A 25,827-nucleotide genomic window follows, 5' to 3' on the forward strand; every position below is an offset into this window, starting at 1 on the left:
CAGACTTGTTGGCTGCCAGTTTTACTCTTTCAGTACCTTAAATACATCATTCACTTTGTTCTTGCCTCCATGGTTTCTGATGAGAGGTCAGCACCTAATCTTATTGAGGTTCTCTTGTTTGTGCAGCTTTGCTTTTCTCTTGATGCTTTCGGAATCCTCTCTTTATCTCTGATATTTGACATTCTGAATAGTACGTGTCTTGGGTAAGTCTTTTTGGATTTATTCTCTTTGGGGTGCATTGTCCTTCTTGGATATTGATATTTTTATCTTTAATAAGGGTTGGGAAGTTTTCAGTCATTACTTCCTCAATATTCTTTCTGCCCCTTTTCCATTCTCTTCTCCTTCTGGGACACTGATGATGCATATGTTTGTGCATTTGTGTTGTCATTCAATTCCCTGAGATCCTGGTCCATTTTTTCCATTCTCTTCTCTTTCTGTTCTCCTGTCTTTTCCAGTTCAGATATTCTGTCTTTGAAATCACCAATTCTGTCTTTGAGCAATTCATATCTGCTTTTATGTGCCTCTAATGCATTTTTAATCTTATCCATCTTGTCTTTCATTCCCATAAGCTCTGTTACTTTTCTTTGTAGGCTTTCAAATTGTTCTTTTTGCTCACTCAGTGTCTTCTTTATCTCTTTAGTCATATTTTCTTTCAATTCTTTGAACTGATTTAGGAATTTGTGAGATTATCATTGATTGTCTTAAGTCCTATATCTCTTCAGGATATTTGGTTTGTTCCTTTGGCTGGGCCAGCTCTTCCTGTTTCCTAGTATGGTTTGTAATTTTTTGCTGATGTCTAAGCATCTGAATATATTGGTGAATTTACTCAGATGGCCAATTTCTCTCTCTTGGCCTTTTTTTTCCCACAGCTCTTCTTTGATACTTAGTTCAACTTATTCTAAGTCTATAAAATTGCCCAGCTTCAGTTATCAAAATCATCCGAGGGACTCACTAATGGGATGCAGATTTTCTTCCAGGAGTTTGGGATAAGAGAGATCTAAAATCAGTTTTTCTCCATGCGATTTCCAAACTGGCCAGCTAATGGCACTCATCTGTTACCTTTCTACAGAGGTATTTCTTTCAGTCTCCACTTTCTTGTGTTCTGGTCTGGCCAGAGCCAAGATTCAAAGGAGGCTCTGATAGCTAAATTGACTGAAAAGAAGCCCCCAACTCTCCTTCCCTTTCCCTTGTAATAGCTGACAGAGAGGAAGATGTCTGTTTGCCTCTCAGCTGGCTGTAGTGGGCCATGGATTTTATCCCAGCTTAATATTTTGGGGGTGGTAGTTGGGAGTCCTTCCCAGTGGCCATGGGAGCTTGGTAACTCACATCTGTTGTTTCAGCTTCTTCATCTCTCTGTCCCTCACCCTCCTGGGTGTTGTGTAGCACTGTCCTGGTCTGCTGACCCCCAAAGCTGGTACCTGGGACAGCTATTGGCTCTTTCTCCATTGTTTTTGTTAGAGAGTTGAGTCCTGCCTGCCTACTCTGACATCATCTTTCTGGAATTGTGTGTTTTGCATATTTTTAATCCCCCTCTGTAGTAGTCAAACAAAGGGGTGCTGATGCAAAATACCAGAAATCTGTTGGCTTTTATAAAAGGGTATTTATTTGGGGTAGAAGCTTACAGTTACCAGGCCATAAGCGTAAGTTACTTCCCACACCAAATTCTGTTGCCACATGTTGGAGCAAGATGGCTGCTGACATCTGCAAGGGTCCAGCCTTCCTCTTCCTCTTAAGGCTCCATGGTCCCAGCTTCTTATATTAGCTGTAGGCTGGGATAAGTCTCAACTCTCTCCTGGGACTTATTTCTCTCCTGGTGCAGCTGCTCTGTTCTCTCTACAAGGTCAGCTGTAGACTATCAGGCTCTCTCTCTTCCTGGAGCCTCCGTTGTGTATATGGAACTGTCTCTATTTCTCTGTATTCTTCTTCTGCCTGTTTACTTCTCAGGCTCCAGCTCAAAACTCGAACTAACTCCTATGCCTTGTTTTCTCTGTGAGTCCCTGCTCACCAAGGGGGCAGAGACTCAATGTCCTACTGACATGGCCCAATCAAAGCCTTAATCATTATTTAATCAAGTAAAAGTGAAACCTCTGAAGATAATACAATCTAATACACCCAGAGAAACAGACCAGTTTATGAACATAACCCAATATCTACTTTTGGAATTCATAACTAATACCAAACTGCTATACCCTCCTTTGCTCTGATTTCATTTAATGAAGGATCCTTTCGGTAATTGTTTTCTTTCATTTAGTAGATCTCTCCCCTGTAACTGGATAGCATATCCTCTTTGTAAATGAATAAATTGCCAGTATGATGGAACAGTGGAAGGAGGTGTAAAATGAGACTGGGGAGACATGCTCTCTAGTGCTAGCTCCATTAACAAGGGTGTGACTTTGGATAAGCCATATAACCTCTCAATGCCTTGGTTTCCTTTTCTGTAAAATAAAGGACCCATTGGGCCTTGCCATCCCTCTCAGTTCTAAATTTTTGTTACCTTATAATTCTATCCATCAGTGAAATGATAACACTGAGTTTCTGGTATATAGACTTGAATGGCCACAGACTGTCCTACAAGTTCCCATTTAAGTGCAGCAGCTCTTAAGGCCATTCACTACTCCCACCCCTGCAATCCATCAATAGACAGCACTCTTGAACAGCGAGGCTTAAAGAAAAAGGTTGAGTACTAGCTAGACACCTGGCACATATAAGAAATTTCCATCAGTAACAAAAGAGAAAGATTTTATAGGCATTCAGCTCATCAGCCCTACCTCAAAGGCCTTCTTGAATATGAGAGGATGATAAATTTTCCCAGGTACTTTATAGTTTATAAAGCATTCACCATCCACATAAGATAGGCAGAACAGATCATTATTTCCATTATGTATTTATTTTGATTTTTTAAAATTTATTTTAAATTGTGGTAACATATATATAAAACAAAATTTGCATTTCTAACCATTTTTTAAGTATACAATTCAGTGGCAATAATTCTTTTATAAAATTAAAGGAATTATTAACATTATTATTAGCCCTCCACCTATCCTGTTCCCATTTCACATCCCCTCTCCTCAAAAAGTGTAACCTTTTTATCATTTCAGAGATTTTTAGACAAATATACTCTTTCCCCTCTTCTTCTATACATATGGAAATATTCAGTACACACTGACCCAACCCTGCTTTAGTTTACCATACCAAGGAGTTCTTTCTCTGTATATAAAGATTATCCTCCTTCTATTATAAAATACAATTCTATAAAGAATTCTACTCCATGGACACACCATAATTTATCTTACCAATTCCCTATCAATAGACATTTTAGTTATTATCAGTCTTTTGTGAACACAAACTATGCTTTAGTTATTTAGATAACCTTGTATTTAAGTCATTTCACCCACTTGTTTGTGAATATATGTGTAGTGTGTTCATTTTGATAGATACTTTCAAATTGCCCTCTATAGGTAATTTTTTTTACTCTTTTTATTAAAGAAGTTGTAGACTTACAGAAAAAACAAAACTCCCTTATACTCCCCTTCACACACACAGCTTTCCCTATTTTTTTTTTCCAGATTCAACTCTATCTTTTATTAGAATAGAACATGCCCATACAGTAAGCATTTGGTAAATGTCTGCTGAATGACCAGATGATTCCCAGGTCCAAACATGGGAGCTTGGGCTAGTTAGCCACCAAGGCTTTATATCAAACAGCCACATCTGAAAGTTTTATGCCAGAATAATAATCACACACATCAGATTTCCGTAAAATAGGTGAGTTCCATCTCTAGCTCCTCTCCCACCACAATCAGCAGTCAGGTAAAGTTGAGGAGTTTATTAGGGAAATATGAGTGGCAAAGACACCCCAGATGACAGAAAGAAAACCCTGAAAATGCCCCTTCAAGCCACGGGGGGCCTAGTCTTGACATTCCCAAAAGGACAATAAGCTGGCAGGTTACCAACAACATTCTCTGGCAGCCACTTTGCCAAGGCATCAGTATCTCAGCCAGGATTGTCCCCCACTCCTCACCAAAGGTGGTGAGGAGACAAAGACTGTTTATAGGAACAATTCAAAGGAATGGAGAGTTGTAAGGTCTGAAAAAGAGAGAGGTGAGGAGGACAAAGAGTCCCAGGCTTCTGGCTCTGAGTGCCTAAAATAAGTTGACAAATAGTTCTATAAAATGTATAATGTTATTTCCAATAGTTCCCCTGGACTTTTTCCCACATGCCACATTATACCCCCAGATGTACATGGCAAAGCCCAAACGGCACATTTTTGAAAAAAGAAAAACAAGAATAAGCCCTGTTGCTCTGTAAGGAGAGAGGAAGTTGCTGAGGCTGCTACGGCATTTCCCACGTGGGCCTGTGTTCTGTAAAGCAACTTCTCAGCAGCAGCATGGCATAGCTCTAGGTGAGGGTCTCACCTTTTGTCACCCGGGCTTCAATGTACTCTATTCTCCGTTCAAGGGCAGTCAATTTCTCATTTAGTGTTGCAAGTCTTGAATGACAAGACATATCGAACGAGTTGAGAAAGTCCGCGATTTTCTTGATGCTGCTCATGATGACCTCAATGTACTCCCGGTTTGCCCAGTCCTGATGAATCTCTCTCTGCACCGGATCCTCCTGGCCCGCCATGGCGGCCGCTTAAGGAAGAACCAGCTTTCCCTATTATTAACACTTTGTATTAGTGTGGTGTTTTTGTTACATTGATAAAACAATGTTATAATTATGATTTTCATAGGCTAATTTTGACTGATTTTATAAACAAGGAAATTTAACCCCTGAAAAATTGTAAGCCTTAATGATTGCAAATCAAGTGCTGGAAAACAGCTTGCCTGCTCAGAGGTGTGTTTCTCCTAGAGACACGGCTCCCTGAGTTGGACAGGGATGGATGTGAGTAATATAAATTCACAGAGGTGTCCTAGCCTAAGTGCAGTGGACAACAACTCACCAACACACAAGCTGAAATGACGAGGCTTGGTTGCTGCATGCTGAGAAGTCACAGTGGCAGGTGTGAGTGGAGCCCAGCAGTGGCTGAGCAGGCATTTTGTGAGCCAGAAGCCAGGTGTATGGGGACTGGCTGTGGGGAGGCACTGGAAATAGCTACACACACATCATGCCATATGGTAAGGAAGTCGAGACCAGCAGTGCCAGCCAGGGTCCTTCCACCCTGCCCCACTCATCAGGGTCATAGAACTGGGACAGTGATAGGAGAGTGTGTCAGAGTGGCCAGCTCACAGCAGATAAAGCTTCAAGGAGGGCTAGTTTTGCTAAACTACAGTAGCCTTGTTTGCATGTTTTAAATAATGGACAAGTACAGTTTTTATTCTAGGCTTATTTTCCAATGTTATCATACTCCTCCATTGCTCCCTCCCTCCCTTTTTTCTTTCCTTCATTCTTTCTCGCCCTCCCTTCTTCTCTCCTTTCCTCCCTCCCTTCCTTCCCTTCCTTTTCCATCCTTTAATTTTAAAAAATATTATTCCCCATTCCCCCCCAACTCTTTGATTGAGAAATGAGGTGGGCATCTTTGGGTTCTAATAAATGGCAGGTTAAATGCCTTGGTTTCCCTTTTATAGCAGTGTTAGCAGGACAGAGCAGCACTCCTTCCGTGACTCCCAACTTTAGCTTGTAGCAAGCAGTTAAGGCCACAGGTTCCCGAGCTAGATTGTCACGATTTACATCCTGGCTCATCTACTTAGCAGTTGGGTAGCTGAGGGCAAATCACTTGACCTTTATATGTATGTTTCACTTTATTTCTCTGTAAAACGGGGGTAATCGCAGCTAAGAAGTTTAAATGAATTAATATCTGTCTTGTGCTTAGAACTGTGCCTGGTAACTGGTAAGCACTCAGTAAACATTAACTATTATTTTTAAGGAACTACCTCTTATTAAGAGTTCTGTTTCCTCCCTAAAGGTTTTCTTGGTCCAACATAAATATTGTTCTGATACAGGTATCTTAGTACCTCTTAAGGTATTTTCCTTTAAACCTTGCTCTGCAGTAGTTTCCTTTTTTTTTTTCCCAGAGGGTTTTTTCCTATTTCTCCTCTACTTGTGGTATTTCTCCTTCACTTGTGGCTAGCATTCTTTAGCCCAGTCCTTTCATCTCTCCTGGCTTAGTGATTTTGTCCTCGCCTCTCTCCTCTTCTTCCTTTGCATTCATCTTCTCGGGGGAAAATCTTCAGCATACATGACTTTACTACTTCCAGTATGGAAGTAACTGGCCAGTAAGTAGCCTGAACCCCTACCTCTTATCCAAGCTCAGTGTGCAGATCTGGAGTGGCCTCCAGGATGTTTTTATCCAACTATGCTGAAATCTCTACTCAACATGTCAAAAACTGAGCTCAAGGTCCAGTTTCCCCAGATGGTTCATTTCCTGCCTTAGTAAAGGATGTTTTTTATTGCCATTAACAGAAACCCACCTCAGACCAGCTTAACTACTAGAACAATATTTGTGGAAAGATGTGAAGTCTTCCTACAGATAATGGGTCTGAGATGAGGAACTGGAAAGCTTCCAGGAACCCTGGACACCTGCCTGTCTCTCTCTCTTTTATCCTTTCTCCATTTCTCACCCCTGCCTCTACCTACATATCTGCTGTATTTCCTCTCCGTAGGCAATTTCTCTGAGTCCATGGCACAAAATGTTAACACCAGACTTACATTATATCTTCTTAATTCAAGTGAGTAGTTCCAAATATACCTGACTCTCAGTCACAATCCAGACTCCTGGGAGAATCAGGCTTGGGTCAGGCATCCAACCCTGATCTACCCTCATGTAGCTGGCCAGGGAGCCTTGCAGAACAGATATGGCTATGTGAATGCCTGAAGGATTGCCCCAAAGGTGTACACCAGCCTACATTCTTATACTCACAAATTTTAAAGTCAAAGATTCTGAAGAACAGTAACTAACGCTATGTAAGTGAACAGAGCATGGCCTGTTAGTTACTCTTCTTAGTGCTATGTTAACTCATGGAGTCCTCATATTAACCCTGTGATGTAGGTGCTGCTATTATCCCCATTACAGGGAACCTCTCTCCATATCAGGGGTCTCCAGGATCAAAAAATGGTGAATGCTAAAGGAGAAAAAATTAGAAGACAAAAAGAGAAATAGATACAGAATGGACACAGCAAAAACAGCAGGGCAGGAGGAGGAGAAGGAGGAAAAATAAATAAATAAATCTTAAAAAAAAAATAGCTGAGTCAGAGTGAGCTTGAGTGACTTGCCTCAGGTCACGTGGGTGGTGAGTATTGGAACTGAGATTTGAACCCAGGCAGTCTGACCCAGAGTGTGTTCTCAGCCACTATGCTCTGCCACATCTTTCAGTGCGTCCCCCGTCCTAAGGCTTCTCTTCCGCCCTCACATCTTTCCTCCAGGTGAGAGAAAAGGGTTCTGTTCTTTCTCAGTCTGGCTTCCCCCAACCCTCAATGCCTGTCCAAGGAATCTTTGAGCAACTTCTCCTGCAGTTCTCTGCAGCAGGGTCCCTGGGGGCTGAAGGAGAGAGCTGCAGGCCATGAGCCCGAAGGTTGTCTGTGAGGGGGACAGGAGGGGAAAGGGATGGTCACGCTGGGAGGGTTGTGGGGGGAAAGGAGCAGGTCCCCCGGGGGCTGAGATTAGAGGACAGAGGAGAAGCTGGCCGGAGGGAGGAGCGTGGCTTGGAAGCCTGACCACCAGGCAGTACAGGGCTCAAGTCTTGGGCATCACCTAATCAGGCTTCTCATTAATTCGCTTGTTATTCTCAATCTCCTGTTACTAAGGAAGGCACATTCTTGTAACTGGAGGGTGTTGTGTTCGATGAACTGGGCATGAAGGAGGGTACGGTCTACACTTTTGGAAGAACTGGAAGAGATCTGAATTGTTCTGGAAAAGAAAGGGGGATAACGTAGGGGGCGCAGAAGGATGATCTAGGACTGTGCTGTCCAATATGGTAGTCACTGGTCACAAGTGGCTGCTGAGCCCTTGAGAGGGGGCCAGTCCTATTTGAGATCTGCTGTTAGTGCAAAATGCACATTGGCTATTGATGACTCAGTACGAAGAAAAAAATAATGTAGACTTTCTCAGTAATTATGCTTTATATTGATCATATGTTGAAATGATAATATTTTAGATATATTGGGTAAAATAAAACAAATTATTAAAATTGAATTTACCAGTTTCTTTTTACCTTTTTTAATGTGGCTACTAGAAAATTTAAACTTACATATATGTGGGGAGTGGATGTAGTTCAGTGATTGAGCACCTGCTTCCCACGTACAAGGTCCTAGGTTCAATCCCCAGTATCTCCTAAAAAAATTAAAATAGAATAAATTTTTTTAATTAAAAAAATACATATGTGGCTCACATTATATTTCCACTTACACATTGCTGCTTTGGAAGGAAGGGACAGGAACCATGAAGACTTGGATGGTGTAGGAGAAGGTTTACAAAAGAGAAAGACTCTATGCCCAGTGACTGAGGAGAAAGTCTTGGGAAAATTTGACCAATGCAGATTTTTTTGGATTGTATTGCTGAGTGGTAGGTGATGTAATCTCCTGCCTCTCTCTTCACTATGAAATCATGAAAATCGACACTATATTTAATAAAGGAAGGTAAACAGAATTTTCTTTGGAGAACCTCATGTCTCCTAATGAGGTGACTGGCAAGGCTAAACAACCAGGTTTGGATGTCGCTGGTCTAAATTTAGGACCTAAATGAAATTAATTCCCTGGAAGTAGAGTGTAGCTGCGGAGATCCTACTTCTTTGTATTCTAATCAACATGTCCAATGAACTCTTAAGGTTTTTCCAGATTATTTGTGAATAATTTTTAAGAGAAACTAGTTTCTTTTGCCCCCAAGTTACATCTTAACTTTTTGCTAACGTGACTGAATTGAGAGACTTGATTGTCTTGGGAGGCTTTGAATCAAATGGGATTTCTGGTTCATCAAATTCAAATTCTAGTCATCTCCCATGTTGCTACCTAATAGTTGCTTCATAGATTTTGTTCTTAGGGCATTGCGAAGTTGAATTGCCAGGGAGCAAAACTTCCTGGATACAGCACTTTCTAATCATCTTGTGTAGCCCTTACATGTCAGATTTGAGGGATAACTGAAAAAAAAAGGTCAGGATTATTGCCAGTGAATTCCGTGCTGTTTCTCTAACCTGTGAATAATAATAATACAAAGTTCTGAAACAAGAATTTAATTTGAAGCTTTGTAATTAGGATTGTGGCTGATATTCCGGTGCGAATGTGAGGAAGGAAAGTGCTAGAGGAAGCTACAGAAAATTTGAGGGAATAGAGAAGAGCAAGTTAATTGACTTTCTAATGAACTAAATAATTTGTGAAAGTAACAATAGCAGTAAATTTGAGGTGATATGGTCTCAAAGGAAAGACTACATTTTAATGAATTACTGTTCAAGATGTTCTTACCCTGATATTCCCATTTCCTTCTCCTTTTGCAGTATGAAGTAATGAGGTTCTAAAAACTAACATAGCTTAACTGATTTTAGAGACTCTCCCTGAAGTGCTATGTGTTAAACTTGCTGTCTAATAACAGAAATATCAGGAAAATGGCCTAACATTGTTTGTAGCTGGTGATTTAATACTTGGAACTGAGTGTAGAAGCAGTGATTATAAATTCAGTGGGGGGCAGGTAAGGAGTTGTACAGGGGCATGAGAAAGGGATACAAATATAGGGGAAAAAACACAAAGTTTGTTTACCCCTCAATAAATTATAGATTATGTAGATATATTTGATTTTATGCCAGGGCCATCTCAAAAAATTCAGATAGATTTTGAGTTCCTTTAATTACCAGAAAATATCCCTTGAGTTTTCTGTAGAATTTGCAAGGTTTCCCCTCTAAGTTTCCATGATTGCCTTAAGCTCATTTCTTGTATTTTATTGGAATCAGAATGATAAATGATTGATTTGACTATGCTGGACAAAGAGCTAGACAATAAGGAAGTGTCTGTATGAATTCAGAATTCTCCTTAATTAAAGGCTTGGCTGTTGTGATCAGAGCCTTTTGGTTGGCACTACTGAATTAATCCAAGTGGATGAATTGATTTTTTTTTGCCTACTTAATGTTAGCCACAATTACAGAGATTTAAAAGTGGAATAGAAGTAATGAATCCAATTTTGTAGCAATCACACAAGAATGTATTCATCCAAGTGGCCTCTGCCCCTTTAAAGCAAGCACCCTCTAAGGATAAAGACTTAGTTGTAGATGTGGCCATTGACCAAAACAATTTTTAAAGCCCTTGTTCGGAATCGACTTCAGAGCTCAAACCAGAGTCTTTTATATAATCTTGGCTGTCATCCTTTAGGAATTGATTTGATATTTGGAGAACAAAATGCCATTCAAAGCCCTACTGTGTTAATAAGGTAGATGTTAAATCTGGATTATACCCTTTGAGGTCAAAAATAAAATATAAATGAGACTATGGAATATTGCAGAGTATTTGCTGGTAACTTCAAAACCCATCAATTAACTTTGAAATCAATTTCAATAGAGAAGTGGCCAAAGTGTTTTGAGGAAAACACTTCCAAGTGCCCTTAGAAGATGTAAGTGTAGAGCCTGCCAAGGTGACTATTCTAAAAGGAATTACATCAATTTAGATGTTTGTTTAAAAAATCAATTGTATCACTTTATGGGCTCAGTGTAATCTAATACAGAGAACATGAAGAGTGAGAGCCAGACAGATCTGCCTCCAACCCTGCCAGCTCTGGATGACCTTGGACAAATTACTTAAACTGTCTGAGTCTCTACTTCATAATCAATGAAGTGATGGAGGTGAAAATTCCTACTGGGACTGTTGTGAAAGTTAGACACATAGTATATACACATAGACACAGTATATACAGCACCACATGTCTTGGCCTAGTGTAATACACTACGGTAATTGTGATTATTATCTGATGGGATTTATTTACACCTGGCCTTATTCTAAAAAGGATTAAGAATACTTGAAATGCTTGTTTCCCACTCTTTCATACCCTTGTTTAGGAAAGGGTAATATTGATAAATGTACCATATGTTCAAGTCATTTATGTTATTTAAGAAAGGGTAACAATGATAAATGTACCATATGTTCAAGTCATTTCTGTTAACATTTATTTAATCATTTCAATGATTTTTTTGCTTTTTAAAAATTGTGTATTGATCTGTTGAATACTAATTTTACCGTATTCAGAAAATGCACTAATGAATGCTAAATGGCACTTAGGCTATAGATCAGACACTGTTCTAAGCACTTTTCATATATTAACTTGTATCATACTTACAATAAGTATGTGTGGCAGGTACTATTATTATCCCCATTTTGAGATGATGAAATTGGGCATTTGCTTTAAGTCAATTGCCCAAAGCTAAAAAGCTAGTAAGTGATAAAACCAGGATTCAAATTCAGGTAGTCTGTTTCCCAAATCCACCCCCTTTGACCACTATACTTAAGTGTAGTAGATGATAAGATAATCCTTTAGGGATAGATTTGATATTCAGAGATTATCAAACACCATTCCTGGCCAACTCTTATAAATTAGGTGGATGATAAAAGTGGATAATATCATTTGAGGTAAGACAACTCAGTCATGACTAAATATTAATATTACTATAGAATAAGGAAACAATTTGCTGGTAACTTCAAATCCCTTAAATTAACTTTGAAAGCAGCTCTGATACAGGAATGGTCAAAGTGTTTTGAGCAAGGTCCGTGTCCCTGGACAGGTTAAGTATAGACTCTGCCAAGGTTGGTTGAGAAGGACCAGGACCAACCCACCCGAGTTGGACAGGTGCTGGACGGCAGGTGCTGCATGTGTGGATGAAAGGTTAGTCCAGCAAGCAATTGCAGTCTCCATGGGTTACGGCAATGGGCAATGAGTAGTCATCCAGACAAGCCATTGGCATTCTAGATCCTGAAAATGGGGTATCCAAGGAGCAAGATGGGTATGGTGATGAGGCAGTGTGTCTCCAGGGGAGAAACCCAGATCACTGGGAGAAAACCAGGGACCATATCCAAAACCTTGAGGGGGATTAAAGTTAGGTCTAAAGTTGGGATTGGAGAGAGACTAGGAATAGACTGAGCCTGTAGTTGAGGGATAAGACAGTGGGAGAATACCAGGTGGACATTGCCTTTGGAAAAAGAGAATGTCAGGTGGACTCTGCCTCTGGGAGAAGAGAGATGTAAAGGCTGAGACCAGGTAGGCAGGCTCTTATGCCTGTTAGGCTTCCTGTATGAACTTTTCATGGCAATTTCATGACTGTCATGTTGCCTTTAGAGACGTGGTACCGTGGAGCTGGAAGGAACAGTGGAGCCTGGAGCAGTATTTCCCATAAGAGTGCCACCTTCATGATTTTTACCATAGCTGTACTATTTACTGTTTTACATTTTTCTTTAATTTTCTCATCTACCAATATAAGTAGCACACCTTTGGTATCAGTTAGGATCCCAGCAAGAAACAGATGGCACACTAAAATTAGGTAATAGGCAGAGAGCTTAATAGAAGGAATATTTACAAAAGTGTGGGCTGCATAGGATCCCACCACCCTTACCACCCACAGGCCTGAAGGGAAGGGGAGGAAGCCATCGTGTGAAGTCATGTGGGGAGTGGCTGGCTGAGAGGGCTGTGACCTTCCAAGGAGGGACGTTGGCAGCCTGAGGTGAGCTGGCAGGGAGGGAACTGGGAGAACAAATATCCCAACCTATCCTCCTTCTCTCTGACCTCCCACCATAGTTCCCCATGGTCAAACCCATATAGAAAGAAGCCAGAGGACCAGAAAGCACTCGAGGCAGTCTAAAGAGGCTAGCACAGAGCAGGGTGGAGAAGGATGCAGAGTTGATCTGGAGGGGGAAAACTGAAGGTGTTGGGTACACAATCTAGACTAGACAGGGTCAAGGGCACAGCCCTGATGTCCAACAACAGAGACCTCCCTCTGAGTGACACCAAGCCATTCAGCAACACTCCTTGGGTTCAGGTATTTAACTCACTTTGAAATCATCACCAATACCATCTGCCAAGCCACGCTTCACAATATCAGGCACAAAAATATCAGGAGAATATGTCCCAGAGACCTAAATCTTCAGTCTGTTCATATGACGGTTGAGCCTTGCATCTCAGTAGAGTTGCAACACCTACTTGCCAGTTCTTTGCTCTTGCCCAGGACAACTAACAAAAGGATGATGATGGACAATGCTTACTCCCAAAACAGAAAGTATCTACAACTGCAAGCAAGACAGTTCCACCCATCTGCCCCATGGGATCTAAGCCCCCTCTCAACTGAAAACAGAGTGGGTATCACCATCCCCAAATCCTCAAGATTGAGAAATGAACAAACATAAGGGGAGAATGCAACAATGGACCAAAGTAGACTTATTGTTCTAGTATGGAAGAACTTGTATCATTAATATAAAGACAGTGGCCATCAGAGGTTCTGAGGGGAGAAAGAGAAAAATAAGTGTAACATGGGGACATTTTGGGGACATTGATAATGTCCTGCATGACATTGCAATGACAGATACAGGCCATTATACATTTTGTCAAAACCTTTAAAATTGTGCAGGGCAAAGTGTAAACTATAATGTAAATTATAGTTCATGGTCAGTAACATTGCTTCAATGTGCGTTCATCAATTGTAACAAATGCGCCACACTAATGAAAGATGTTGATGGGGGAAAGTGTGGGAGGGGATGGGGATAAGGTATATGAGAATCCTCTATATTTTTTATGTAACAGTCATGCAATCTAAAGCTTCTTTAAAAAGAAAAAAAAGAAACTATCGGGAGAAAAACAATAATTTGCTAAAGTGAGATGTTCTGTGTTGGGAGGGTTTTTATGACAGCTTGCGCCTATCTAAAATGGGAATGATTTTAGGATGAAAAAATGTGTTTTGTAAACCCATCTTGGCTCCCAGCATCACTAAATTTAATTTCCAAATGAATCAAAGTAGATTAAGTTTAATGAACTCTAATCTTTTTTATTTGCCTCCTATATGCTTCTCTTGTAAAATAGATGCATCGTGTTTAAAAGAGCTGACGATTTGAGTGGGGTTCTTAATGCCCTTTGTATTCTCTAGTAGATGTTTCACTGTTGAGCTAACGGCTGGGCATTCTTACTCCACTGATTCATTTTATATGGAGGTTTTCTTTTTTTAATGAGAACCATTAATCTCCCAACCCACGTAGGTTGTGTGTGTGTGCGCGCATGCGTGTGAAGTCTGCATCCAGGGCACAGACAGTCTGGCAACCACACTGTTTGGAAATGAGTGTATCACCACCATCTCAGTGCCGGTGGCTCGTTGGCGGGTGGCATGTTGCTGGCAGCAGTGTGTGTGCATGTGCCTGAGGACAGTGTGAAGGCTCAAGAAATAGGACTTTACCTCTGACTTCAGCAGAGGAAGACGAGCAACACTCAGTAAGTCCACACCAGGGAATGGTACTTCTTTAATACCCACAAAAGCACTAAAACATCTTTTATATTAATGGAATCACATTGCTCATTCCAGTTTTTCAGGGGGGAGTATGGTTAGTACAGTCTTTTTTCTTTCTTGTTTGTCTCCCCTTCCATATCCCCTTTACTCACATGAATTCATGTGCTTCTCCCTGCACCTGCATTACTGTCACCCCTGCCACCCACAGTAGCCTCCCATGTTAGCACCCTGGCATGATTCCTTTTGTGCGTTTGTTATTTTTCACTAATGAGGAAACTGAGGGACATCTTCTGATCTTACTACTATACTACACCCCGATAATGCTCCACACAGCAGAAACTTTGCATGTAGTAAGTACTCAGAAATTCTGAAAATCAAGAAAAACCAAAGTAAAATGTATCACTGTTCCCAGTGACACTTCAGAATAGAGGAAAGGCAATATCCACATTTCTGATCCTACAGTTTGGAAATGTAGTGGGTAGCATGGCATTCACTAAACTAAGCACTTTGGGGAAAATACAACAAAAATGAAAGATCTGTGCTTCTAATGAGGCAGGTAGGATAAAGACCAACTCACAAAAACAAACATGTAAGTATATTCATTAGGCAGATGTAGAAACTCATTCTCAAGGATGCTACACTTAGAATCTAACAGACTGGAAGTGGATGTGGCTCAAGCATTTGGGTTCCTACCTACCACATAGGATGTCCTTGGTTTGGTTCCTGGTGCCTCCTGGAGAGGACGAGCAAAATAGGGAGCTGGTGTGATAGGCTGGTGTGAAAGGCTGGTGTGGCAGGCTGACTCAGCAGGATGATGCAATAAGATGATGCAACAAGGAAACTAAAAGAAGATACACAGTGAGAGATATGGCAAAGTGGGGAGTGGAGATGGCTCATTTGCTTGAGTGCCTTTCTTCCACAAGGGAGGTCCCAGGCTCAGTTCCCAGTCTTTCCTAAATAGAAGACGAGCAGACACAGTGCACAACAAATGGACACAGAGTACAACAAGCACAAATGAGGGGGTTGGGGGAAGGAATAAATAAATGAATGAGTGAATGAATCTAACAGACCTGCCAACAGCTCTTAGAGGAATGAAATGATATAAAATATGCCCAACCTGGCACAATGTATTGGAGTAAAACATACATGCAGAGCAGTTCACAAATCGATGGAATTTTGTAAAATGAACACACCCACTTCACCAGCACCTGGACCAAGAGGCTGAGTGTTACAGCACTCAGGACACCTGCCACGCTTCCTCTTGGTTTCAGCTCACCCCTCAAGATAACCACCATCTTCTCCTTTAAAATCATAGATAGGTTTTGACTGTTTTTGAAGTTTACATAAATGGAATCACATAGCAGGTACTTATTTGTGACCAGCTTCTTTCACTCAACATCATATTACTGAGCTTCATCCATCTTGTTGAGTGCAAATGTAGTTCATCCAGTCTTCTTACTGCGTAGTTAGCATCCCATTGTGTGACTGTAACACAGTTTGCTTTATGATTCCTTTTGCTCTTTTTTATATTTTGTCTTTAAGTTTTTTTATATTTCTTTCTTGTAAAACTGCTCCTGAATGTTTAAAAGGACAGCTTATTGGAAATTCTTATCAACAACTACTTAAGGAAAGATCAACCAAAGTAATTTACGGCTTCCCCTTTTATTAATTCCTAACCAACATGAGCCTCAGCTGGCATAAGATACTTGATAGCACTGCTGCACGGTGAAATGTTCTATTTCTAAAGGGTGCAATGCAGGGACATTCCCTGCCTTTACTCACCTTCTCCAGCTGGTCTGTGGAGCATTCAGGACTGGGGACCATAAGGCCACCCATGCTTCGCTGCTGGCACCCTGGAGACCCTTACTCCTGCAGCCAAGCTGCCACCGCTGTCCCATGCTGTATGCTTGCCCCTGAGAAGGGGATGGTCTTGCCTGTGCTGACCAGCTCATACAGCCTTTTTGCAGTCAGTGGAGGATTTCCTTGGACCAGTTGTTCCTCCTCCCTCCAGGCCCACCACCCCAGCCTCTAGGATCAAACGGGCCATAATTCAGGACATTGATTGGATGGTGGCACCTCTCTCAAGCCTTAGTTCCTGGGATGCTTAAGAGTTCATGAAAAAAAAAAAAAAAAAAGAGTTCATGAAACCCAGAACCCCTCAGCAATTGCAAATGCCTGGGCCCTGGTGGCTGATGGTGCGATTTGCCCATCAAGGAAATACAGGATGAAGGGCAGGTTTGGGAGCCAGGGTGGGCAGGGAGGGTGAGGAGGCGTGTTGAATTCAGGCATGATGACTTTGAGTGCTGTGGATTATGTGGGGTGGAGCTGCTCAGCAGAAGACCTCCACATCATCCTGGATTGCAATATGATGCTATTAGGATGGTGCAAAAGGAATTGTGATTTTGGACCATGAATTTTAAATCTTTATAACTAGGCTCAAACATATCTTTATTAATCAAAATAGAAAACATTACAATCAACACATTTTTGCCAATAAGAAATAACTTTGTTTATTCCTGTAGCATAAAAATCTATTCTTCACAATTCAATGAACGCTTGGAAAGCATTTTCTGCATCCTGCTGGTTATGAAAGCATCTCCCCTGCAAAAATTTGTTGAGATGCTTGAAGAAGTGGAAGTCGGTTGGTGAGAGCTCAGGTGAATATGGAGAATGAGGCAAAACTTCATAGCCCAATTCGTTCAACTTTTGAAGCATTGGTTGTGGGATATGCGGTCAGGTATTGTCATGGACAAGAATTGGGCCCTTTCTGTTGACCAGTGATGGCTGCAGGCAATGCAGTTTTTGGTGCATCTCATAGATTTGCTGAGCATACTTTTCAGATGTAATGGTTTCACCAGGATTCAAAAAGCTATAATGGATCGGACCAGCAAAAGACCACCAAACAGTGACCATGACCTTTTTTTGGTGCAAGTTTGGCTTTGAGAAGTGCTTTGGAACTTCTTCTCGATCCAGCCACTGAGCTGATCATCACTCATTATCATATAAACCCATTTTTCATCGCACACCATAATCCAATCAAAAAATGGTTCATTGTTGTTGTGTAGAATAAGAGAAGATGACACTTCAAAACAACGATTTTTAAGTTTTTGGTCAGTTCATAAAGCACCCACTCAGCGAGCTTTTTCACCTTTCCAATTCGCTTCAAATGCCAAATGACCGAAGACTGGTTGAGCTGAGTTCTTTGGCAACTTCTCCTGTAGTTGTAAGAGGATCCACTTTGATGATTGCTCTCAACTGGTCATTGTCAACTTCTGATGGCCAGCCACTACACTCCTCTTCTTCAAGGCTCTCATCTCCTTTGCAAAACTTGTTGAACCACTACTGCACTGTATGTTCATTAGCAGTTCCTGGGCCAAATGCATTGTTGATGTTGCGAGTTCTCTCTGATGCTTTACAACCCATTTTGAATTCAAATAAGAAAAATCACTCGATTTGCTTTTTATCTAACATCATTTCATAGTCTAAAATAAATATAAACAGAAAGTAATAAGTCATTAGCAAAAAAACAAAGCAAGAAATGCACATTAAAATGATATATAGGGAAGCAGATGTGGCTCAAGTGATTGGGCTCCCATCTACCGTATGTGAGGTCCAGGGTTCAATTCCTGGGGCCTCCTGGTGAAGGCAAGCTGTCCGACATAACGAGCTAGCCCAAGCAGAAAGGGAGTGCTGGCCCATGCCACAAGCTAGTCCAAGCAGAGAGCTAGCACAGCAAGATGATGCATCAAAAGAAAACACAGAGGAGAGACAATAAGAGATGCAGCAGACGAGGGAGCTGAGGTGGTGCAAGAGATTGAGTACCTCTTTCCCACCCTGGAAGGTCCCAGGATTGGTTCCCAGTGTTGCCTAAAGAGAAGACAAAAGAGGTAGATGTGGTTCAACTGATAGAGTATCTGTCTAACAAATGGAGGGTTCAGGGTTTGACTCCTGGGCCTCCTGTCCCGTGTGGTAAGCTGGTCCACAGGCAGTGCTGCCGTGCACAAGGAATGCCCTGCCATGCAGGGGCGCCCCCGTGTAACGGTACCCCACATGCAAGGAGTGCACCCCGCAAGGAGCACCACCCCGTGTGAGAAAAGCACAGCCCACCTAGAGTGTCGCCACACACACACAGAGCTGATGCAACAACATGATGCAACAAAAAAAAGAGATTCAGTTTCCCAGTGCTTCTGGAAGAACACAGCGAATGGACATAGAGAGCAGACAATGGGGGGGAGGGGGAAAGGGAGGAAAATAAACAAAGATAAGACAAGCAGGCATAGAGGAATGCACAGTGAATGGACACAGAGAGCAGACAATGAGGGGAGAGTGAAATCTTTTTAAAAAAATGATGTAAAACATAACCACATTTAAGAATGTGTGCCAATATCAAATGGCAAATTAAAACAATGCAAAACCGCAATTACTTTTGCACCAACCTAATACCATGCTTAATGTCATACTCATCAGCACTTCGTAAATGTTAATGCTTTGATATTTAATGTTTATAATTTTGCTTTTCAAACATACTGTGGGAAACATCTTTGTCCACATCTGAGTTTTACCGTTTAGCTTTCTGGGGCAAAGGTATTTACACTTTGAAGACAAATTCATCTTGTCAAATGGCTTTTCAAAAAAGTTGTACCAATGTATATTCCCACAATAACCTGGGATTCTTTAAAAGCAGCCTTGGTGTTATTTTAATCCATATAACCCCCAAAGCTGCCAGAGTATAGAGAACAGTCCTCTCATGTGCTCCATACTGATGGACCTGACCACCACCATCAGCTCCTCCCTTAAAAGTTGCCAATTTCGTCCTCAGCAAATCCTTCCAGTCAATGCCTGTTATTAATTAATACGTTGCCAAGACCACAACCGAAACTATGTCCTTGAAACCATGATGGTGAACGAAATACCACTCTCTGCATAAACTCTCCTGAGGCTTGGGAATGGGGGGTTGAGGAGAATGCATTTAGTGAACAGAAAGCTCCACGGTACCAAAACCACATCATTTTAATAGTATTTTCCTCAAAAGACTGGCTTCTTGTAATCTATCATCATTTAGTGTATGTACGTGCATGGAAATTCCATTTCCATTGCATCAATAAGTGCTTATGAGAGAGCACCATTTGATTTTAGCCCAGAATAAACTAAGATTTCTTCTCAATAGATTTCATCATGTTAAAAGAGAAGAACCATTTTCACAGAAGGCAATATTCGGTCCATTTCTGCATGTGACTATGATGAATTGTTGTGCTTTGTATAGCTGTTGTTATTATATTTCTAATACGGACCACACACAGCAGAGATGCCTCAGAGTCCGAGCTTTTTGTGCATCAGATTTAGATTTGTACATTAAGGAACTAGTGTACCTTCGATGTACTTTAAAAAATCTTTGTCCATTCCAAAGTCCTTTTAAAAGAGAATTTGTTAATATACATAATCATTTTAGGTACACTGTTTGTTCTGCATTGAACATGTTTTGTGTTTTCCATGATCCTCTAGAGGCCACTTAACCAGTTGTCCCTCAACACCAACTTTTGCCTCCTCTGTTCAGAGCACTCACCATCCATCACGGTCTCAGTGGGCACTCATACTTGCCTTTGAAACACACTTTTACACTTAGTCCATAAGCATTGTTCTGAGGAGTCAGTGGGAAGAGGCCACAATCTTTTAAGGAAGGCTGGCTCTTAATTTATATGAAGTGGTACTCTTGTCGATTGAGGAAGCAGTAAGATTGTTCTTCTCTGGTAAACTATGATTGTTTTCTTTCAATGAGTGTCAGTCAAGGGTTGGATCCATCAAAGAATGGGGGAGGGGGGGAATGATGCTTCTATTTGAAGGTGAACTTGGTAACTCCTTTACTTCTGGGGCTATCATAGTGCTGGAAGGAACTTGTGGTTGTGGTAGGAAGTTGAGCAGAATATAATGCATCCTAATATTAGAGACACAGATGTCCCTAAGCTTTCTGCTATCACATTTAAGGGCTTACTTTGTTTTCATGTCTTCTATGTATAAGATGGGTTCTGCACAAGAACACAAGGAGAAAAGTTCACACATAATGTTGAACTCATTTGCCACCAATGTCTCAAAATCATAGATGCCCCACCTATTTTTGTAGTTTTCATTCTTTGTGTCTGTTTCCATACATGGTAAATAGATTATACACTAGAGTCATTTTGTGATTAGAATTGAGGGAGGTTGAAACCACATCTATCTATTTAATACTAGTTTCCCTGGAAATAGGTAAAGAGACCTACCCATATACATAGTTTTAAATAGCCATGTTATCTAGTTCCGGTTATAATGGTATTTCATAGAGTTATAGAATTTTAGATCCAGGGTGTACAGGAAGTGAGTATGAGAAATCAGCTAGAGTTTAAGTGTATTTAACAGAGCACTGCCTCCAGCAAAAATCTGTATCCTATATCATCTGTTATCTGTTTGGGAAATCCTGTATTCTACATCACCCCCTCCTTGAATGTTCACAAGGGAAAGTTAACTCTAAGTCAGCGTTTCCCAAACTTATTTGACCATGGAGCCTTTCCCCCCTATGTAATAGCTGCTAATGCCATTTAGGGCATTTAGGAAATGAGTTTAGTCTCACAGAGGTCCAGAAAATTAAGCTGCCTGCCGGAAGTAACAGAGCCAGACTGGAACCCACTGATGGCTCAGCACCCCCCTTATTTGTATCGACAGCAATGGCGTCCAAATATCTCAAGATTTTTTTCCCCTGAAATTTATTTAAAGAATTCTTTCCAAAAAATCTAGGACTCTACTTTTACTGAGAGAGATTTCTCCTTTAGCAGATGGAAAATGTGCCAACTGACCCATTCAGTTCGGCAGTGCTTTTTATTCATATGCTCAGAAATGCTCAAAAATGGAAACTGAGTTCTACTAAGCATAGTGGAGAGCAAAGCGCTCAGAAGAGCTCAGTCTGAGGGGAGGAGAAGGGGGAAAGCCACTAAGCAATTAAACAAGGAGATATGTAATTACAAATTATGATACAAGAAGAAAATGAAATATGGGCTGTAAGATTTAGCTTAAATTTGCAGTAATTTTTAATTGACCCAGATCCGGGAGGATCAATAGCAGCTGTTTTTATGGTTATCTTCGTACCTGGCTCTCAACAATCTGAACTACTGTTAACAAGCCCTTCCCGTCTTGCTTTTTTCTAGGCTGCTGGAACAAAATGAGAGTTCAGTGAGCCGGCCCAGCCTGTCTCCTAGCCTTCCCCGACGCCCACCATGAACCAGTTGGAGGGGTCCGCGGAGGTGGAGGTGGCCGAGGAGGCGGCAGGCCGGGAGGTGAACGAGTCGGTGGAGGCCGACCTGGAGCACCCCGAGGTGGAGGAGGAGCAGCAGCCGCGGCAGCACTATGCGGGCCGCCCCCCGCGCGGGCGGGCCGTTGAGGACCCCCGCCCCCGACCTGGGCAGCAGCAGGAGGACGAGGAGCGCGGGGAGAGCCTGGCGCGCTCGGCCAGCACGGAGAGTGGCTTCCACAACCACACGGACACGGCCGAGGGCGACGTGATCGCTGCGGCGCGCGACGGCTACGACGCGGAGCGCGCGCAGGACGCGGAGGACGAGAGCGCCTACGCCGTGCAGTACCGGCCCGAGGCCGAGGAGTACACGGAGCAGGCGGAGGCCGAGCACGCCGAGGCCGCGCACCGCCGCGCGCTGCCCAACCACCTGCACTTCCACTCGCTGGAGCACGAGGAGGCCATGAACGCGGCCTACTCGGGCTACGTGTACACGCACCGGCTCTTCCACCGCGGCGAGGACGAGCCCTACGCCGAGCCGTACGCCGACTACGGGGGCCTCCAGGAGCACGTGTACGAGGAGATCGGGGACGCCCCAGAGCTGGAGGCGCGCGACGGCCTGCGGCTGTACGAGCAGGAGCACGACGAGGCCGCCGCGTACCGCCAGGAGGCCCTGGGCGCGCGGCTGCACCACTACGACGAGCGCTCCGACGGCGAGTCCGACAGCCCCGAGAAGGAGGCCGAATTCGCCCCCTACCCGCGCATGGACAGCTACGAGCAGGAGGAGGACATCGACCAGATTGTGGCCGAGGTCAAGCAGAGCATGAGCTCACAGAGCCTCGACAAGGTGGCCGAGGACATGCCCGAGGCCGAGCAGGACCTGGAGCGCGCCCCGACCCCGGGCGGCGGCCGCCCCGACAGCCCCGGGCTGCAGGGCCCAGGAGGGCCGTGGGCGGCGGGCAGTGCGGGCGGCGGCGAGGTGGTGCAGCGGTACAGCAAGGAGAAGAGGGATGCCATCTCGCTGGCCATCAAGGACATCAAGGAAGCCATCGAGGAGGTGAAAACCAGGACCATCCGTTCGCCTTACACCCCCGACGAGCCCAAAGAGCCCATCTGGGTCATGCGCCAGGACATTAGCCCCACCAGAGACTGTGACGACCAGAGGCCGGTAGATGGAGATGTAAGTATGTGCCTTTTGGGCTTGCTGTGCTTGGTCCTTGACTGGGAGGGGATAGATGTGCCCTGTGGCCCTGTTTGCCACTGGGAAATGACTATGGGATAAATAAACTGTGGAGATGGTACCCACCCTAAGCCTCAGAAACGGCTTGCACCGAAGCCCCACTGAATGTTGCACAAGTAGGAGAGAGTAAGTGCTGAAAGGCGAGTATCACTTAGAGGAATTACTGTCAATCAATTGTTCTCAGACTGTACCTAGAGGGCTCCCTAAGAAATAGATCCTTTCTGATTCAGAAAGTCTGGGCTAAGGCCCAGGAAATTGCATTTATAATGTGAAAATTTAAAAAGATTGCAAATCGTGACCATAAAATTTGCTCTAAGAGGGTTTTTCTTTTATAGGGAACAGTGAACAAGGCTAAAAAGAACTGGGTGTGAGAAAGTGGGATGAATGGGTGGCTTGATAGGATAGTATCTCAGAAGAATGATTTACTGTGAGGCCAGCCTGTTCCAGGAGGGGCAGGTAAGGAGGGGTTGTAGGGTGCCCATAGTTCAGGGATGTTGGGAAAGAAGAGGAGCTTAACCCATTTGGTTAACAAGCATTTTGTTTTGGGAATCATTTATAAGGCAGAGAGTGGGAATTTGGTGGATCTGTGTCAAACCTTGTAATAGATGAACACGGGGGCCACTTGTGAATCTTATCCAGAGGGGAGGGTGGCTCTTTGCAGCGAGCTGACCCTGGAACACAAGGATGGGGCTTTCTTAAAGGTTCTGGTAAAGCTCAGCATTGTCGCTCACAAGTTCCCAGGTGGTGCTGACATTGCTGGGCCCTAAGACCACAATTTGAGAAGCACTTCTTTAAACCAGTCCCTTAAAGATTTGGGACAGCTAGAGGAAATCCTTCTGGGCCCTTTCCTGCGGGGGGGTTTCTGCGGTTTCTTCCACCTCCTGTGCCTCCTTGTGGGTTTCAGTATGTGCTTAAATTTCTGTTCTGGTGGTACCAGGGCATCCTCCCCTCTTCACAAAAGACAGGGGTCTTTTTTTTGGCTGTAAATCCAATTGTGCTTTATTGTGAAAAGCTACAGAAAACTATTGCTGCCCCTGTTGACATTTTATTTTCCATTTTTGAAATACCTAAGAAATTTGATAGCCTAGCAAGCAGTGGTGTCACAATCTGTTCAAAATAAATCAGGAAGACTAACCTTTGCCCCGACTACCTTGCCACAAATATTCTTTCTGCTGTAACTCTTACTTTGCCATTCTCTCGAATAATTTTTAAGCAATTTCATTTAAAATTGGAGATTGGAGTAAAAGAAAGGGGCAGGAGGTTAAATTCGATTACATTTACTTCTGCATTTTATGATTGCACCAGGCTGTTTCTCAGTATGTTTTTTGGAGTGAGAAACCATTATTGTAAGCTGTTTGTTCATTTTACTTATATAATAAAGGGCTACCCAAGGCCAGAGAGGTATCATTCACCTCCTCTCCTAGCAACAGTCAGCATTTGCCGTTAGCTGGTTAAAGGGCTCGCGTCTCTAAGGAAAGGTTGGAAAGCCGTACAGCCAGCGAACTGCGTCCTCCCCAGCTAGGGGGCGGCATTGGGTCAGTGAGTTCAGAGATGCCCTGTGTCTAGTTTTCCAGGTTTCAGATTTAGTTACAAGCCAGGTCTGCTTGTGGGTAGATTTCTCCTTGACTTCCAGCTGTTCCCCGGGTTTTCCCACTAGGAGGGCTTAGAGCAAGGATTTTGCAAATGAAGCAGAAATGGAACAGCTTTTCAAAAGTTGGGAGCTGGCAAGGACCCAGGTTCTACATCCTTTTAGAAACGTAGAAAGCCATCAGAGAAAGTGCTGCATGAGCACTCCATCCAGGTGCTGGCCTCTTCCTTCTGCTTTCCCACGTGCCAGCTCCTTGAAATGACCCACGTAACGAAGTGTACTTAGCTGGCTTAACCAGCTGCCTGTGCCGCTTCCTGCGGAGCCCGCAGCACAGCCGGGGAAGGCCCAGGTTGCTTCAGTTCACTTGGACTGGATAAACTTAACCCTCTTGCCTGATATTCCATTCAAAAGTTAGAATGGATCCTAGGCCATTGAATGGTGCTTTAAAAACCCATGTATCTGAAATTCAGCTGGATGCAAAGAAATTGGAGAATTAGGGCTCACTGGGTTAAAACAAAGTAGTTAAAACAAAACCAAAAACCTGTGCTTTGAAATATTCTAACAGTCATTTTTAAGGCATTTGAATTTATGGGTTGTATTTCATATCTCATGCCATCGTAATAGGAAAGACCTTTATTTGCTACTCCTTTGGTATTTGCATGTGTGTGTGTTGGGGAATATGTGTATGTTTGTTTTTCTGTTGATTTCCCTCCTTAGTATCAAAAAATATTTACTGAATGTTCATTCCTTGTATGCTGCTGTAGGGAATGGAAAAGCACAATTAAAAGCAGTGTGTTCCTGAAATGTGGTCATGGAGGGACTTAATTGCAGATTCCTACCCTTCCTTTCCAAATCAGAATACCTGAGTTGGAACCCAGTGGGCTGGTTTATTGTATTGTTTTTGTTAGGTAAATTCCCTCTGAGATTCTTAAGCATGTCAAAGATTAAACACTACTGACTGAAAAGAAAAAGCGTTACCATGTGGGCAGTTTCCCCACTCAGAGGCTGTGGATTTGAGACTTTACAAAGTCTTTTATTAGCACAGATAAGGTTTTTTTAAAAAGGGCCTGTCCCACTATGATTATGGCAAAATTATTCTTACAAAAGCTCTGCATTCTCAATATGGCAGGATAAGAAACTACAATTAAGCAAAAAAGAAGAAAATTAAAAACACCTGTATTACCACTCGCCAGAATTAAACACTTCTTATAATTCCCTTAGGACTTCAGCAGCATTTTCCCTCTTCTCTTTTTGCAAACGACTTGTTTGCTACTGAATTGGACACATATAAAACTAGGACTGCTCATTAGCAAGAACTTATTGAGCACATATTAAGCATGCAGTACCAAGT

The 25,827-nt window shown here is 42.7% G+C and overlaps 1 protein-coding gene and 1 pseudogene across 7 annotated transcripts in view; one reads left to right on the top strand and one right to left on the bottom strand.

Moving 5' to 3' along the window:
- APBA1 (amyloid beta precursor protein binding family A member 1) overlaps positions 1–25,827 on the top strand; it is a 266,960-nt gene that overhangs the window by 149,824 nt on the left and 91,309 nt on the right. For all 7 annotated transcript variants that reach the window (XM_071216689.1, XM_071216690.1, XM_058301690.2 and 4 more), the window contains one exon: positions 21,566–22,828. In XM_071216689.1, coding sequence (XP_071072790.1) covers positions 21,635–22,828 — 1,194 coding nt within the window. In that variant the 5' untranslated portion in view covers positions 21,566–21,634. The remainder of the gene's footprint in view (positions 1–21,565; positions 22,829–25,827) is intronic.
- On the bottom strand, positions 3,812–4,641 carry LOC101430021 (probable protein BRICK1 pseudogene; annotated as a pseudogene).

Source organism: Dasypus novemcinctus, chromosome 8, assembly GCF_030445035.2.
Source record: "Dasypus novemcinctus isolate mDasNov1 chromosome 8, mDasNov1.1.hap2, whole genome shotgun sequence".
Lineage (NCBI taxonomy): Eukaryota > Metazoa > Chordata > Mammalia > Cingulata > Dasypodidae > Dasypus > Dasypus novemcinctus.